Source organism: Apodemus sylvaticus, chromosome 7 (assembly GCF_947179515.1).
Source record: "Apodemus sylvaticus chromosome 7, mApoSyl1.1, whole genome shotgun sequence".
Classification (NCBI taxonomy): Eukaryota; Metazoa; Chordata; class Mammalia; order Rodentia; family Muridae; genus Apodemus; species Apodemus sylvaticus.
Genome location: NC_067478.1, coordinates 69,168,297 through 69,186,588, shown reverse-complemented (window position 1 = coordinate 69,186,588; position 18,292 = coordinate 69,168,297). Strand labels below are relative to the sequence as shown.

The 18,292-nt window shown below is 38.3% G+C and overlaps 1 protein-coding gene and 1 long non-coding RNA gene across 8 annotated transcripts in view; one reads left to right on the top strand and one right to left on the bottom strand.

Annotated features, from left to right (window-relative positions):
* LOC127688962 (uncharacterized) overlaps positions 1 to 7,894 on the bottom strand; it is a 77,594-nt gene extending 69,700 nt beyond the window's left edge. The window contains exon 1 of the long non-coding RNA XR_007978796.1: positions 7,847 to 7,894. This is a non-coding gene — a long non-coding RNA (uncharacterized LOC127688962). The remainder of the gene's footprint in view (positions 1 to 7,846) is intronic.
* Positions 1 to 15,057, top strand: part of Myo9a (myosin IXA) — a 229,491-nt gene extending 214,434 nt beyond the window's left edge. For all 7 annotated transcript variants that reach the window (XM_052188139.1, XM_052188138.1, XM_052188141.1 and 4 more), the window contains 3 exons: positions 6,591 to 6,793; positions 10,080 to 10,201; positions 10,772 to 15,057. In XM_052188139.1, coding sequence (XP_052044099.1) covers positions 6,591 to 6,793; positions 10,080 to 10,201; positions 10,772 to 11,232 — 786 coding nt within the window. In that variant the 3' untranslated portion in view covers positions 11,233 to 15,057. The remainder of the gene's footprint in view (positions 1 to 6,590; positions 6,794 to 10,079; positions 10,202 to 10,771) is intronic.
* The last annotated feature ends 3,235 nt before the right edge of the window (positions 15,058 to 18,292 follow it).

Below are 18,292 nucleotides of genomic sequence, written 5' to 3'. Positions count from 1 at the left end.
CACACTTTAGGCCCAAGGTTCAAGTCTCAGCTGAGGGTGGGAGGAATACCGTGGCTGGTTTACTCTACTACACAGAAAGTCTGAAGATATATGCAAACATACAGTGGCTACATTTAAAGTCTTTATTAACTTGCATTATGGGATGAAGTAAAGTTACTGGTGTTGGATAAAACTTTTGAATCAGTCTCAAAACCTGCTACAGTAGATAGCTCATTCCTCAGTTTCATACAAAGCATGGACTTTATGCTAGACTACCATGCAAGGCTGATGGAAAAACCTTAGATAAAGTACCTTTCCTTTCTACAAAAGAAGATCCCTCAGACATAGTCTGAGAATTAAGTTCCTCCCTGTTTTTCTGGCTCAATGAATGGCAACAGTGATCTGTTACCTTCTTTAACCTTCCCTGTTTTGGATAAATTTTCTATTAAGATTCTAAGATTTGTGCTTCCAGCTACTTATGTCTAGTTCTATCTGGATTTTGCATAATTCTTCCTTTTGATATATTCAACCCACAGACAAACCACCCACTACATGTACTTTCTTTGAATCATCAGAGAGTATCATAACTCCTCATGAAGGAAGTGTCTTCCTACAGAAGTCAAAATCCATATTTCATCATCATTCTTCAACTCTGTAGGTTTATATTGATTGACAATATTGAGTGTTCTGTCTCGCTATTCCTTCCTGTGTCCTTTGTCTTTATGAACTTTAGCAGACTTTCTTCACAGGCCATAACCATTTTAGTACTGTAGTATACTTTCTCTTCATCTTCATTGTTACCTACTTAAATCTTAAGGAAAAATTGAACTGTTACGTAAACTTTCAAAAGGTATTTCCAATTAGGATCCTTTGCATTCAAGAATTTGGACCACAGTGGTTTTGTTAGTTTTAGACACTAATTATGGGATAGCCTAACCCAAATCTGTTGGTCAGAGCTCTCTGTTTCTGGTTTTTTTTTTTTTTTCACTGCATAGTTCAGGCAGTTTTGACTCGAGTCCTCTTTCCTGGGTCTCCCAAGTGCAGTAGGTACTATCAAAAAGATGGTCAAAATCAAAATGGGGCACTAGAAAACAGCCCATGCAGTTAATGACTATTGTAGCAAATATTCTTGCTTTCTTTGTTGTTTGCCACCAAAATTGGTAGCATTGAACACAGTGCTGTTTTGTTTTTGAGCCACATATGAATGAAGTTGTCTAATATGGATTATTTTGTATCTGATGTTAGCTTTATATGTAAGACTTATCCATAGCATGCTGGGTTGTGGCTCAGCTTACTCGTGTTGCTGTGTCCTGTTCAGAATGTACATGCCGCAGTCTACCTAGTGTCCTGTTTATGGGCAGTAGGGCTTTGTTAGGGGGTAGGTAATGTGTGTGCACTTTCGTTAGGGAATAAACATTCCTAAGGGTGGAGCTTCTGAATCATGGGATATACCTTTAACAGTTCCAAAATGATGAGCTACAGTTATCAGTGCACAGGAGTTCTGAATGCTTCGCCACCTCCCAGTACTTACATTGCCACATACACTTTTAGTCATTATAAAATACATGCCACTCTTAAATTTGGACTAATGTTCATTTTATCTAATGTGTACAAATAGATTTAGTCTTCAGATACTTTGTTTTCTGAACATGCTAAATTCGCTTTTCTGCTTTTCTATACTTCGGTGGTTTAATTTTTTTTCCTAATTCTTTCTGAATCCTGCATATAATCTTTTGATCAGTTATTTCTGTTGCAAGCATCTTCCATTCTATGGTTGGTTTTTCTACTCTTTTAAAAGTGTCTTTCAAGCCAGGCATGGTGGCACATGGTGGCACAAGCCGACCTGGCTTTCAAAAACTTTCATTAAAAAAAAAAGTAAATGTAACTGTCTTCTTGATGGACAAAGGTTAATTTTAGTAATTAGTACATTAGTAATTTAGTAATGTAGTTTTATTGCTACTTGATGTATTTTTAAGAATTTTTCTTACTAAGGTTGCAATCCTTTTTATTTTCTCAAAGCTTCATTTTTTGTCTATATGTCTGGTCTGTTTTAAGGTGCCTCATTTTGACTATCATATTGACTGTACTACTCCTGTACTTAATCTAGTTTTTAAAAGTTGTTGTGTGTGTCTCGTACATATGAGGCATTGTTATGCTATAGCATGCATACGGGACTTTGGGGAGTCCATTCTCTCCTGGAATCTTGCTTTTTTTACATTTCAAATGTTATCTCCTTTATTCATTTCCCCTCAGAAAACCCCCTCTTCCTTCCCCCTCCCCCTGCTCACTAACCCACCCATACCCACTTCCATGACCTCGCATTCCCCTACCCTGGGGAAATGAGCCTTCCCAGGTCCCAGGGCCTCTCCTCTCATTGATGTCAGACCAGTCCATCCTCTGCTACCCATGTAGCTGTTTTGAGACAGGGTCTTGTTTCTGTTTACTTCAAACCAGCTCTCCAACAATTCTGCCTCTTACCTCACTATAGGTATGCTGGATTTCTAGATGAAAGCTACTACATCTAGCTTTCTAATGTGAGTTTTGGGGATCAAACTCAAGTTGCTAATCTTGTATCGCAAATGCTTTTACCCACTAGACACCACACTGGCCTGTTTACTTCGACTTTTTAATAAATTAGTTTAAAGAGTCATCCTATCTTCTTCAGTTTTACTCCTTGTAGCTCATATTATCATACAAAATATGAAGTCATCTTCACAAAAACCCTGGGGTTTTTGTGTGTTTGTTTTTGGAGATAGCACTGTGTAAATTGCTTTTTAGAGATTTGATTGTTTGAGCAGTATTGATTTTCCCTCCCATGAACATAATCTCTCCATATATATCATTAGTTATTTTAAGTGTTTTATTTTCTTTTTTTAAGTGTTTTATTTTCTTTGTTGAGATCATATCTTTAACTTTATTATTATCATGTAACATTTTAAAATATGATATCAGTTTTAAAGTTTTATTTTTTGTTGCCTGTTACATAAAATATCTGATTTACTTTGGTGTTTTTAATCTTACATGTAGTGACTTTGCTGAAGTCACATTTTCTAATAACTGTTCTGAGTATTCCTTTGGGTTTCCTAGCTGTATCATTTTAAAATATAGTTTACTTGTCCTTTTAAGGTCCTTGAACCTCCTCTTTGTTTTTCTAAAGAACCTAGAACCTTCAGTACAATGTTGATTGATATTGTGGTAGTGATCACTCTTAGCATGTCCCAGCATCTTAGCATGATGTTTGCTATAGAATTTTTATCATTTGATTCCTAGTTTTCAGAGTTGTTATTATGGTATAATGCTAACTAACTTTTATGTTTTTAATATATCCACATTGAAGTATTTCATGCCATTTTAAGATATTTCACAGTGTAGCTCAAACCAGCTTCATGAGTACTGGTGTTACAGGCTTGAGTTACCATGCTTGGGGTAGGGCCTTGTGATTTTATTGATGTTAAATACTCATTTCCCAGTTCAGTTTGTAATGCATTAAGGTATTTTGCTGTGTTTATGCATAAAATTATCCTATAATGTCCTTCCATTAAATGACCTTGTTAATGTTTTACTAATCTGTATAAAAACAACTTATGCCAGGCATGGTGGTACATGCCTTTAATTCTTCAGAACTGAGGAGGCAGAGGCAGGTAGGTCTCTGTAAGTTTGAGCCAGCCTTGTCTATATAATGAGTTCCAGGCTAATCAGGGCTACATAGTCAGAACCTTCCAAACAAACCAACCAATAAATAAATTGGGATGTAGTCCTTTTTATTTCTGTGGAAGAATGCATCTGTTAGATCTCTTTTTACTATGCATACATACGTAATCCCTTGGTGCTAACTACAGCTTTAGTCACTGTGAAATATACTTCTATTAATAAATGGTACTTCTCACTTTATGCTTTTTTAAAGTTTAGGTTTTTGAGATAATACCTCTCTATGTAGTCCTAGCTGTCATGGAACTCACTCTGAAGACAAGACCAGGCTGGTGTCAAAATCAGAGATTCTTCTGCTTCTGCCGTCCAAGTGTTGGGAGTACTGAGATTAAGGAGTATATGCCCTACAGCTTGTCAGTGTTTTGTTTTGTTTTTTTTAACTTTGTTTTTGTTTGAGACATAATATCAATCTGTAAACCTGGCCTGGAACTCATTATGTAGTCTAGGATAGCTTCAAACTCACAACCTCACAAGTATTAGGATTAGAAGGGAGCCACCACATCCAGCTGCTTTTGCCCATTTTGAATAATATTTTTATACATAGCCCTAAAATATCACGTTTCTGACAGTATTCCAATTTTAACAGGAGCATTTGATCTATCTATATATATTTTGTTGATACTATATTTGGATTTTTTTAAGATTTAAAAAATTGTGTATAACTATTTTACCAGCATGTACATCTGTGTACCACAAGCATGCCTGGTATCTGAGGAAGCCAGAAGAAGGTGTCTGGTGCCCTGAAACTGGAGTTACAATGGTTGTAAGCCACCATGTAGATTCTAGAACTAAACCCAAGTCCTTTGCCAGAGCAGCTACTGGTCTTAACCACCAAACCATACCCAGCCCCTGTTTATATTTTTAATCTGTTTTATTGTACAGCTTTTATTTGTTTTGCCTGCCATGTTGTTCCCTTTTCCTTTCTGGCTATCTTTGTTCTTTTTTCTCGCTTCCCCCTTGATAGTATCTCATTTTTCATTGTTAGAGGTCTTAGATTCCTTTAGTCTGAAGATCACATCATTAACCCTTTAAATGCCCATTAATTGATACTTTTTATCTTTTTTTCTAGATACTGTGCAAGGACTTTAATATGCTAGTCATTGTCTAACTTCATTGCTATTAGATTTTTTATAGCTATTTGTAGATTTTAAATACAAAACATCTACTTAATGTATTTTAATATACATTGTCATTGTGTTTTCATTCCTGCATCTCTAACTGTTCTTCTTGGGTATTTCATCCTTGCCATTGAGAATATCACATTCTCATATCAGTGTCTACTGTCTCTTTGCCTCATAGTCATTCATACGATGGATCATTTTTTACTGTTTTTTTTCTCTTTTTCCCATCATTTATGAAATTTTCCTTTTGCATTTGTTTCTCCTGGCTTGATCCTGGATTTTCTTCAGGTCTAACTTCCATTCTGTTTAATGAAATGATGTTTTCCAGCCTGCTTGAAAAGGTTATTTTTAAGTTTTTCTGATAGCTTCAGTCTTTGAAGAATTTTGTTTTTTGGGTTTTTACTAGTATTCATATATGCATTGTTTTATCTTTTTTTTTTTTTTATTCCTGGCTACTTTTAATTTGAAAATGATTTGAAAATGACATTGCTTACCTACAAAGAATAATTTTATTTTTCTGACAGATCCTTAGGCACTAGCATTTGTATAATTTTAATCCAGTCTTAGAAGTTTAACATTTGTTTACCAACACACACACACACACACACACACACACACACACACACACATACACTTTAGATGACTTGAAGCTAGGCCACTCCATCTGTAAGAACTGTGGTAACTGCAGTTCACCTTTCTGTCTAGAATCCAAATGTCTGAGATCCCAGTGTTAGGCATGAAGGTTCTGTGGGGCCGCAACTCATATCCTTTTATTCTGTACTTCAGAGGCTGACAAGTGTTATTCTCTGAAGGGTCATAGAGTAAGTATTTTAGATATTGTAAGCCATAAAACCTGTTGCCCCTGCCACTGTTGAACAAAACAGCCATAGATAATTCATTAGTAATCATGAGTTCATCCTAATAATGACATAAACATGTATACAGGCTAGATATAGCTCTAAACTATTACTATAGTTGTCAACTATAATGTGTTCAAAGCTCTGCTCACACTCTGCCACCTCTTCTGAAATTGCAAATCAGCAGTAACTGCCGGGCCAGCCTTTCCTGCCCCTTCACTATCCAGTATCTACAAGTGTGTGTTCATTTTTAATACTGATTTAGCTGTTCCTGACAGGAAATTTAATCTGTTGAACTTAGTTGGCTGCTACCAGAAACTAAAGTTAAAAGTAAGGTAACCAAGTTAAAACAATAGGTTTTTCCCCCTTCCTCATTTCAAGAATAGAAAGTTCTTGAGAAAGCATATTATAATAACAATCTCTTATATGGCTTTTTTTCCTCTAAAACTTAAGTTTCAGGGCATGTTTCTTTGATCTTCCCAGAGAGATTGTCCTCACAAGGTTGAAGCTGTTAAGCATTGTCAGAACTTCCTATAATGTTGAAAATAATGTGTACCTTCAATGTTAGTGTGGTGGCCATTATCTGCCTGTGGCTCTTGAGCACCTGAAATCTGGCTCCTGTGGTCACAGAATTCAGTTTTAATTGCCTTGAAGCTATTTAGTATACAGCTAGATTAAAAGAAGATTCTCATCCCAGCATAATGGTTCTTAGTCCTCAAAGCTAGAATGTATGTCCATTTTTTTCAGTGTTCTTGATATAATCCTTTTAACCTAATTTGTTGGATTTTTGAAATCTTGCTAAGTATCCTATGCCTGTTGAGTCCTATCATTCTCATGATGTGATGGAAGGACACTTGTTATCCAAAGTGATCAACATAAAATCCAAGAGACTTAGTTTACTTTCTAAAATGAATGTTCTCTACAGGGAAAGGGGCGTATACATCGAGGAAACTATCCAAGTCCATCCTCCCCTGTTATAGTCCGATTGCCTTCCATGTCTGATGTCCCAGAAGAGACCTTGACTAATGAGACAGCCATGGAAACTGACATCACAGACCAGCAGCAAGCAGCAATGCAGCAGGAGGAAAAAGTACTGACTGAGCAGATTGAGAACCTACAGAAAGAAAAGTAAGTTCCCAGAGAGGATACCAGTTGTCATGTTTCCTGCCCTCTACCCTTTATTTTTCCTTATTCATTAAATATCTCTTGTGTCAAGCACTATGTCAGATGCCCCAGGGGATGTGAAATTGACAGAGACTTGTTTCTACCAAGGGTAAGTGTGGAAATTTTCACCTCAGGGAAGGAAATTCCATCATGTAGGAATCTTGATGCTGAGCAGTACTAGAATAAGGTACAGTATACATGGTCTGCCATCTTGGTCCAGATTAATCAGGCAATGGACAACGGAGAGCCAAGATGAGGTATTATAGTCCTGACAGATCAGGGACCACCTTCCATAAGCTGGGGTTTGCAAAAAGAAGAGTAAGCGTCCCTTGACTAAGTAAGACAAAGTCCTCTTCCAGAATAGGTGTTAGTTGCACTTTCATGAATGAATGTTACTGTAAAATCAGTATGACCATGGGCCCAACAACTAGATAGAACAAGGCAGCACCTATAGTACTGGGTAGAGAAGCCTGTTGTTATTTAAAAGAGAAAGTTAAGAAATTTGGTTATCAGTAATGTTAATAAAACATATATAAGAAAGTAGATTGACTGATTAAAATACTTTTAGAATTCATTCAGAAGAAGGGAGCAGTGAGGCCAATTCATTTCAGAGATGGGGCTATAATAATGTAAATTAACTATGGTACTAAATATATTTTTGCCCATATTAAGATGTTTTTAGTGAAGGGAGCTGTGCATCAATTTACATTCTATTGAAAGTTTCCTTTCCTCACATAGACTGGTAACAGTAAAAATTTAAGTTTTCCTAGTTTTCTACTTATAAAAAAAGAATTAAGAAAAATCTCATTTCTTATCTATCCTACAAATTATAATGATGGCTAATGTCCCAAAGCCTATACATTATTGAGAGCAATGAATTTGAGTTAAATGATGTTGCCAGTATTTATAACTTGATATTTTACAAAAGCAAAGTGGCTTTCTAGAGCATGAGCAATATGACTATCAAATACCATGGTGCCTATAGCAAAATATAAATTTTATATGTATGATACATACCTGTACCTCCGCCTACACTCAGAATCTTAATTTCTGCTTTTTTTTTTCTCCAATTCTGAAAAGCAAGCAAACACATAAAATTATACAATTTAAGAAAAACATGAAAGGTGCTTTGCCTGCCAATTCTTCCTATCAAGTTTATTGATAAGCAAAAGAATTGATAAATGGACAAGAGGCCAACATGGAAGTGACATCACGCCTATAGCTCTTCTTTATTTATTTCTGTTGCTCTTATTAGAGTGCCTGAAAACACAGGAGAAGGAACCCTGGTCAGCTTGAAAGTGGTGACCATGGCTCTGGCAGGCCTTGCCCTTCTCCCCCATTCCCTCTGGTTAAAAAGCATCACGTTACATCCCTAAAGCTAGCCAACAAGGTCTATCCACTTATTTTTTTTTTAATTTATTGATATATTTATTTACATTTCAAATGATTTCCCCTTTTCTGGACCCCCACTCCCCAAAAGTCCCATCAGTCCCCTTCCCTCCCCCTGTTTTCCCACCCAACTCTTCCCACTTCCCTGTTCTGATTTTGTTCTATACTGTTTCACTGAGTCTTTCCAGAACAAGGGTCTATCCGCTTTTTTGGCTACTTCCTCCTCCTGAGACTGACTGCTGAGGCCCAGCTAAAAACGTATTAAAGCCCAGCAATCAAAAGCCCCCTTTGGTTCACTTAACACTCCCAGTCAAAATGTACTACCACATCTTAGCTCATTCTTTTTTTTTTTCTATATTCTTTGTTTACATTCCAAATGATTTTCCATTTCCTAGTTCTCCCCTCCCCCTAAGTCCCATAAGTCCTCTTCCATCAGTTCCCCAATCCTAGCTCATTCTAACACAGGTCTTCCCTTTTTCTCTTAAAAATTGCACCTGTAAAATCATTCCTGCTATTTTCTGAGTCAGAAAGCAACCACTTTAACTTTCCTTCCCAGCTTAATAAAGGATTTAACTGTGAAAAAAAGAAAAAAGAAAAGAAATTTTGTTATCCCCATCATCACTCTGGCAGGAGTGGTTGACACTACTCTTTAGGAATATGAGTATCTGTGATTCTCCCTGAAGGTACTCCATGCTACTTCTCATTGACAATGATTACTCTCTAAGAATTCCTAAAGGTCTCCTTGAGCCCCTAGAGCTCATCTCTTAAGTCTAAGAACTTGATTCATGAAGAATCAAGAAACATTAGTATCAGGATTGGTTCTATAATTTAGGGCAACTGCAAAGCAGCTAAGGCTCGGCTGTGGAAAGTGAGGCAGTAGTTACTAAACAGGGTCTGAAAAGATGACCTACCTCAGCTCTGATGAACATGATATTGAGGATATAGAGGGATACAGAGGAGATTGTTAGGAAAGAGAAAGTACAGAACCATAAGCATAAGTTTCAAAGATGTGACTGCTTTTTGGAAATAATCAGCTACTGGGAAGGCTTTCCTTGAGAAGATAATCTGCTGATTTCAGGCTATTTAAAGAGGAGAAATAACTGGATTCAGAGCTGGCTTATTTCTAGGAATTGACAAGCTATGTGATCTGTTCATTGGAGGAAGTTAATTGTGTAGAGGAAAAACATTGGAGACAAAGATATTTTGGTACTAGGATTTTGAAGTGAGTTTTTTTTTAAAGGTACTAACTGAAATTGATCAAACTGTAACCAGGGCGCTAGTTAAGAAAATAATGTTAGAAGCCAAGTAACTGCAAAATATGAAGGGACATTACTGAAACAGGCGGGTGATCCTGATAAATTAGAATGTACTGTAGCCAGAGATAATGCAAGCTTCACAGGTCAGAAAAGCTCAGTGTTTTACTTATGCCCAGAAAGCCGTGATGTGGTCAAGGTAGAAGATAAAGTTGGTGTTTAGTTAGTAAAGCTTCATCTGAAAATAGTGTTTAAGAGCTAAAAGGAAATTTGGAGATAATCTAGTTTGTTTTCTGGATGAGGAAGCCAGAAATGAAGGAATTTGGAATCTCGAACTCAGTCCAGAGTTCATCTCAGAATATCTCAGCAGTTGTAACAACCTGCCTCAACCTACCCCGCCCCCCCAAGCCCCATGATTACTCATAGGTTTGTTATTACCTTGTACTTTTATCCATACTGCTTTCCTAGCCTATAATAAATCCTCTTCATCATCACCATGATGGGGCAGTAAGAAATGCCTTTGCTATTTAATTTCTATGCTTTTATGGATTGTCTTCCTGTTATTCTTTCTCCCATCATGTTAATGGATTTATGATTGTGTCTCATAGGGAAGAACTAACATTTGAGATGCTTGTATTGGAACCTCGTGCCTCTGATGATGAAACCCTTGAGTCTGAGGCTTCTATTGGGACTGCTGATAGCTCGGAAAATTTGAATATGGATTCTGAAGGTACCATTTTTTGAGATATCTAACAAATGAATATATTAGACTAGAGATACTTTTTTTTTTGTAAAGAAGGAATAAGAATTCCCAAGTTAAAGGCCAGAGGGGTGGCTCAGTAGTTAGGAACACTCACTGGATTCTCTTTCAGAGTTGCTGGTTTCAATTTCCAGTACCTACATGGTAGTTTATAATTATCTATAACTCCAATCCCAGGAAATCCAATGCCCTTTCCTGGCCTTTCTGAGGGTATCAGGCATGTTCTTGTTGTACATACATACATATAGGCAAAGCATCCACACATGTAAAAATATATATATATATATTTTTAATGTTTAAAAAAAAAAGCTTTCTCAGGTTTGGTCTGGTGGAATCCCAGATTCAGCAGACAGACAGATCTCTTTAAGTTTGAGGCCAGCTCCAAGACAGCTTTTAAAATAATGATTCTGCACAAAATAGATTAACTAGACCCTCAGGACTTCTTACCCATTCAGTTTCACATGTGAACACTGGCTTCTTTCATGACATGATGTTGCATAGTTGGACTCTGTCACGTACAACATTATTTTCTGTTTTTAGAGAGAAGTTTAGCCCTTAACTCCCTGAAAGCATCTGACAAGTCTGAGCCTTCAAGCAAGTTGCGGAAGCAGCTAAGAAAGCAGCCAGACTCTTTGGACTCAGTCAGCTCCTCTGTTTCTTCATGTCTATCAAACACTACATCATCTCATGGCACGAGAAAGCGATTTCAGATTTATTCCAAGTCTCCATTTTACCGAGCCACCTCAGCTTGTGAGGCCCAGGGAACAGAAGGACCACTAGGCCAAGCCAAATCCCTAGAAGACAGGCCTCAGTTCATCAGCAGAGGAACCTTCAACCCTGAAAAGGGCAAACAAAAACTAAAGAATGTGAAAAACTCACCTCAGAAAACCAAAGAGACCCCAGAGGGGACAGTCACATCTGGCCGAAAGAAAACTGTGGACTCAGACTGCAGCTCCACACAGCAACTACCAATGTTTGGAAATAATGAGTTTATGGTCTAATGGACAGATGTGTCCCCACATCTCATCTTTGGGGCCTCTTCTGGTCGCCTTGTTTGTAACAGTCGGTCCTAATGGTCCTGCCTCGTTTCAGCAGACAGATTGTATGCTGGATCACTGGACTTCTGGCAGAAGTGGCCACTTTGAAGTTTGCTGGAGATGGGCCAGCTGTGCCTTGGCTGCTGTATTTGAGATTCCACTAAAGAAAGCCACCTGGGACCTGGGGGATTTTGGCCAACAGTAGTTGCTTCTTGCCCACCTACTTTTCCCTTCCTACATAGAGTTGTTGAACCAGGGGGCTATTGTGATCCTGGGGAATGCTCTCATCTCTAGCATTTAAAGAAAACATACAAACCTCTGTTGACTATGGAAGCAAAAGCTTTTGAGTTTGTATTGGAATAGTTAGAACTGTGATAGAATATAAAAATTTCCCCAAGGATTTATAAGTAAAACGCCTAAGCCCTCAATTTTAAATTTAATTACAAAATACTCGATGGTCTATTTTGGAAACAAAAACTGATTTCCATTAAGCCCAGAGTGTCTCAGCTATCTAGTCATGTTGTGAGGAGACCATGCTTTGTCTCGTGTTGATATTTGATATTATAATCAGTGCTGGTTTAACTCCTGGTTAATTCCTGCCAAATATATTTCATGGGATAAAGTTCTGGTAGCCATACTGTACTGGTATGCCCTGTTTATTAAATCAGACTCCTCTAGGTTTTTGTTTGTAATATGTTAGAGACACATTTAGGTAATTCCTAAATGTGAAGGCATCATCCTGATTAATCCAGGTGTTTCTTTTTGTATAGACTTAAACCGAAGACTGTATCCGAGCCTATTCATCTGCTGGTGGAGTACCACCATAGATGTGATCATTTTATCACTTCTCTACGAGTACTCACATACAACTTTGCATGAGTGTTATAGAAAAAGCCTCCAAAAGAAGTTTAGAAAGTTTGAATATGTTCTATTTAATTTTTGTCTTCTTTTTCTCAGACCATCAGTATTAGATGAACAAAAAAATCAAGGACTACTTGAAGCTATTTTTGTTAATATTCTTGTTCCTGAAGTTTACTGTAAATACACATGTGTAGTATGCCTAGTTCTTTTTAACCTTGTGCTTCCCTTTATTCCCATGGAGTTTCTTCCTACAGATAAGAGGCCATTAGACAGGTGGTGAGCACTATTCACCCCTGGGGTGAAGGATAAGTAAGGGCATCATTTTCATCACTGGTAGTTTGCATAAAGTTATAATGTCGGAAGCATCATGTTCTAGCAATTGTGGGAGTAGAACTCTGTTTTTGCTATTTATAATGTTATGTGAAGTGAAACATGATACCATTTCTTAAGTATGTGAAATGTTTATTTTTAAAGTCACTAAATACATTTTGTCTAACTACCACATGCACTGTTACAAGAAAAGCCTTTACCATCTATAACCAGAATTTTGGTTGTTTTTCTCCTTTTCCTCCCTTCTTCCTTCTTCCTCCTTCTTTTGGTTTAAATTTATGGGAATAGAAGTCTTTTGTTAAGGCAAGGTCTCTCCTCCTACACAACACTGAACCTCATGCCACTGCTACAGTGGTCATTGGCTGACTCTAGAGATGAGACTTGTAGCATTATTTTGCACAGCAGGCTCATTGTGGCTTGGTATGGGTTCAGCATTGAGACACATGAAGGAAGCTTTGAAAATCTCCCTGATGATGATGGTCATTCAGTAAGTAGTAACTTTTATATCCCTTGAGCATTAACAACAAGAATTTTGAAAACTTCTAAAGGAAGCCAGCATGGGGTGCTGCTTTGGGCCTTTCTGGCTATACAGTCTGTTTTAGTATTTGGGCACAGTAGCTGCTACTTGGGTGGTAACTGTTGCTCTCCACTTGGCTCAGAACAATTTCCTTTGTTTCAAAGGAATATCCTGGAACCCAGCACTTGACACATATTCTCCCACCTAAAGTTTTACAGCTCAGTTTTTTTGGTTGTTGTTTTTATTGTTTCTATAAAGTAAATTTGGGGCTGAGAAAAAAAAAAACTACCTACATAGGTCACTTTGTAGGAACTAGGTAATCAATATTAAAGACTTTATAATTTTTCTCAGGGACCTAAAACCTGAATTTGAATAAAGTTAAATAAAAACTTTTTTTTTTCAGTTGCTAGATCTGTGGATTTTTAATCATTTAACAAGCCGCCAGGATGGGGTGGGGAAAATCCACACAATCTTAAAAATGTCTTGGCAAAGCATAGGCCCCTTTGAGGAAAAGAATGCTGTTGTTCTCGTGTTAGCAGGCACTATTGGTCTGATAGAGACGAAGCCATAACTCAGTAGTGTCAGATGTTCTGCTCCATCAGTTCTTATCAGAGCCTCTGCATCATCACTCATGATACAGATCCACGTCGGATTCACTGTTATGTCTGTCTAGCTGCTTTTCTTCAGTCTTAAAATGCTCCAAAAGAAACACTCTGGCAGCAGCAGAATGCCTCACATGTGGAACTTGTGCTCCAAATTTCAGAGCATTCTAGTTACATCACACATATAACTCCTACATAACACAATAACTCCTACATTTTTTCCTACCCATTAATATGTGTCTGTAGCTGTGTTATCATAGAAAATGTAGCAGAAGCAAATACATTTTGCATCACAGATTGAAGCAAATTACAGCAAATGCAGGCAGGATTCAGGGAGGTGACATGCTTAGTTTGCACATATTTGTACTTCCTGCCATTTCGATTATATGACCATTCTGGGTCATATGCACAAATGGAGATATGAGTGATGCTAGGAGAGACAAAGGAATGTGAGTTCAGGGCACAGGTCACTAGGGCCAGCCCTCAGGCTTTGGAAACCTATCAGTCATACCTTGCATAGCGTATGAAGACTGTTCTGTGTCTCACAATCAAAGACAGTGTCACAGAAGTGTGCTGACATGAGGTGATGGTACATCAAGGCTGTATTGTTCCACCGTCATGCCTGTGAGCTGTGTTTTCAACTGTAACTAATAAGCTAGAGCAAAGGAAGGATTCTCAGGTGTGTGAAGTTGTAATTGGAGAAAGAAGTTGTCCAGATAGCATTCTTACTCACTTCAAAAATTCTTGGTGGAGAAATAGATGTGAGCCCTGCATTCTTCTGTGTTGAGTGGTGTGTTTTTATGTACCCACACACTTGTGAAAACTTCCCAGCACTATGCCCCAACACCATGCTGGCCTTAGTAGTGAGAATTTTAGGTATTTGTAGAAGACCTTACTTTTTGCATCCCTAGGAGACCACATTTCTCTGGAACATTCTCACATGTTAGGTGTTAAGTGAGTAATCTCCAGTGTATTAGATCTTACTGATCTCCTGGTTTAAATCTCCAAAAATCCCTAGCAATGGGTCTGTCACCTTGTTACCCGTCCACTCTTAATGCCTATTTATCCGCCCTCTTAGGTTATGTAAGAGTTGCACCTCTTGAACCAAGTATTTGTATTTACTATGGGAAAGGTGTGGACTACAGATTAGTATTATATTATTTTAATGGATTCAAAGTAATTTATAAGTATGGTGAGTGTAAAATTTTAAAATACTGTGTATTATAAAAGGACGCATCCTGTGAAATATGCCACTTTACTGTTTAAGAATTCTATAAGAATGACTTATTCACATAACTGATTACATTCCTGATGAAATCAGCAGCACTTTGTAATTTACTTTTTTTTTTTTCCGGAAGGGGGCAAGACATTTGTATAAAGTGCAGTTTGCATCACTCAGAGTATGCACTGTATAGCTACACAAAAGCAGCCTGCTGAACAAATCACTCCATGGCTCATTAAAGAACAAAGCTTCCAGAAGTGCAATATGTGTGGTTTGTTTTCTGACTTCCAATCAGACTCATAACCCAAAGGAACACAACTGATTTCTTATACTAATAAAATTAAAGGAAAGGATCCAATTCCCAACTGATAACTGCAGAAATGACAGCTGTTAAACTCAACTGAAGAAGAGCAAGCAAGGGTCAAGACACTTTAGGGGGAATAGCAAGATGGAGAACTAGAGGCACCTAGCAGTCACTTCCTGTGAAGAAAAGAACCCAAACAACAAATGTATAGTTGAATTTTCAGGTGAGGGATAGTTGAAAGAAGGACATTAGGACCTTGGGAGATTCAGAGGCCTGGGACAAAGTTACAGTGAAAAACAAAAATATTCTGACACCTGCAGACCCTGCCTCACAACAGGGAAGAAAAGCTGCCCCTCTATAGAGACGCAGGGGGAAAAGTCTCAGCTCACACAGCCAGTGTGGATGCTGACAATCACAGCTGTTACAGTGGTTCACAACCCATTGATAGCTAGCTAACCTAAAGTCTACACAGCAGCCTTGCTTTGAAAACAATTTTTACATCATCTTCCTGTGAGCCCTCAGTGCTATAGCTAGGAGCTACCTAAGAAGAGCACTTCTGTTTTTATCTGGATGACTCCAGGGGGTCAAAAAACGTATGAGTTCCTGTCTTTGAGAACCCACAGATATATTGTGCTAGCTCATCAGCTGGCTGCCTTGTAATCCAAATTTTGCCCAAGAAGTACCTCTGAGTCAAATGCACTGCTGAGTACACAGTATGGTGGAGATGGGAGTAGCGGGTGTTGCCTGTAGTGTCAGGAATGACCACTTTCCAGGATGGGGGTGGGGGCATAGTGTTCTGTCTGAACATGGCTTGGCAGTCCCTTTAGTGGTGATAGGCCTGGGTTCTAGAGGGTCACAAGCTAGGCTTATAAATCCAGACGCTTAGCTCTCTAAGTCTTGAGAACAACTAGGAGCTTATGGTTCTAAACCTTCAAAGATTTGGCTGCTCAAGGCAGAAGCTTCTGCCCTGGTCTTATGAGAAGCAACACCTAGTAGCTGCAATTCTAGCTCTTAAATGGTGTTGGAACCCTTGACTCTTGAACCCTTCCCAGCTCTCTCCAGTCTTCTAGGGAGATGGGTGTGCAGTCCTTGTAGACTCAGCTCCCATATTAAGCTTCTTCATTCATAGTGATAGCTTGTCCACCATAGTGATAGCTTGTCCACCATAGTGATAGCAGTACCTCCACCATACTTTTAGAGATAGCTTCTTACTCTCTGGAATTCTTAGCCAACTCTTGATATGATAACTCTGGATTTTCTGAGGATATTAGTTAGAGCCTTTAGAACTCTGGAACTCTTCACCTGCCTTCTCACTGTGCCACCCAGGTATTTGTCTATTTTTCATGCCACATGTAGGCAAAAGACCATTCACAAGACACTTTTATTAGAGCCTAATAGTGCATAAGGTAGAAGGAGCTTCCCAGAGTAGCCCAAGAAGTGAAGAATAGCCTGCTTTATAAAGCAAGAAGAAGATTGTGACATGCTTGTGCACAGATTATAGTTTTAACAGTCACAGCTATGCATGCAATTCTGGTTCTACCAATCACAAGCTTTGCTGCACTAATGTTTTACTTAGTGGCTGGAGTTGTTAGTCATGTCTTCCCATCTCAGCTCTGAGCTTTCTGAGAGAATCAGAGCCCTCAGCTCCTGGTGACTGAAACTAGCCACCTCCTCTGTTCCTGAGTGGAAATAGCTGCAAGGTAATCTGGATAATCTAAAGCTCACAAAGGCTTGTTTTGCTTAGAGTGGCATCTTCTGTAGCTGGTGCATGTTACCTAGAGCCAGGCCTCCAGACTCAAGAGTGCTGAATTCAGTAGTGGTATGGTTGCAGTTGTCCTAACAACTGCAGTGACTTTCCTCAGTGTTCAAAACAGGCAGACTGCCTGGTTTACTAAAAGAAAGGGCAGCCTATAGGTTGGTAAGATGCTTGGTGGGTAAAGGCACTTGTAGCCAAGGCTTATGAACTAACTTCTAGGACCCATATGGTGGAAAGAAATAACTGACTCCTACAAGTTGTCCTCTGATTCCACAAGCAAAACTGACATGTGCACCTATACATATATACAAACATGCAAGTCAATAAATGATCGTAGCTCTAGTAATAAATCCCAGAGAGCCAGGAAAATGGAATTATTGTTTTTAAGCTCAGTAAAATTGAAAAGAACACAAACATTTAAATAATCATATATGACAATGAAGGATATGAATGAAAAAATTTTTTAAAAATTTAGGAGTAAGGGATTCATAATATATCAACTAAAGATTTTGGTTGAGAGCTTCAACAACAGACAAAATTGAGTAGAAGAAAAATGTTTATGCTTGAAGACAAGTCTTCTTAAATAGTTCATTTGGGGAGCGGGGAGAAAGGAAGAGAGGACACAAATCTGTGGCATACTATTAAATCACCAAACATCCATGAATTACCCAAAGGCAAAGAGACAAAGATTTGCAGTATCCTATAGGATACCAGGAAATGGAATGCCACTCTCTATGTTCTGAAAGAAAATTACTGCCAATCAAGATTATTATACCCAGCAAGGCTATCCTTCAGAAGATCTTCTGAGATGAGGAGTAGCTGGGGAAATTCATGAGTGCATGACTTAAGGAGGTACTGCATCTAGAAATGAAGGGAAGAGAAACACAATAGCATGTGAAAGTGAGTTCCACTGGAAGAATAGACACACACAAAAAAGAATCAGACTATCAAATACAGCAAGCAAACTGCAATGATGAATAAGATGAGGAAAAGTAATGCTCTGAATAACTAGAAACATCAAGACAGGCATAGATTCCTACATTTCAATAATAACCTTGAATATAAATGGACTAAGTTATTCAATTGAAAGCTATGGTCTTACCGGATAGGTTTTTTTTTTTTTAAGGCCAGATGTTATGATACACACCTTTGATCCCAGCACTCATCTGGCTGTAGCAAAAGGATCACCATGACTTTAAGGCTAGCCTGGGCTACATAGTGGATACCAGACCATACAAGATCCTGTCTCAAAAACAAAATAAGAATCAAAAATATGCTGTGGATAGGAAACTTAGATGCACTTCTGAGCACAGAGGTGAGATCTCCACCTTCTCCCTGGAGGGGACCAGCTAGGAGCACACAGGGCCTAAGATCAGTGGAGCAGCTGGGACAGAAGTCTTCCTACTGCCATTTACACCAGGGAGCCGGGAAA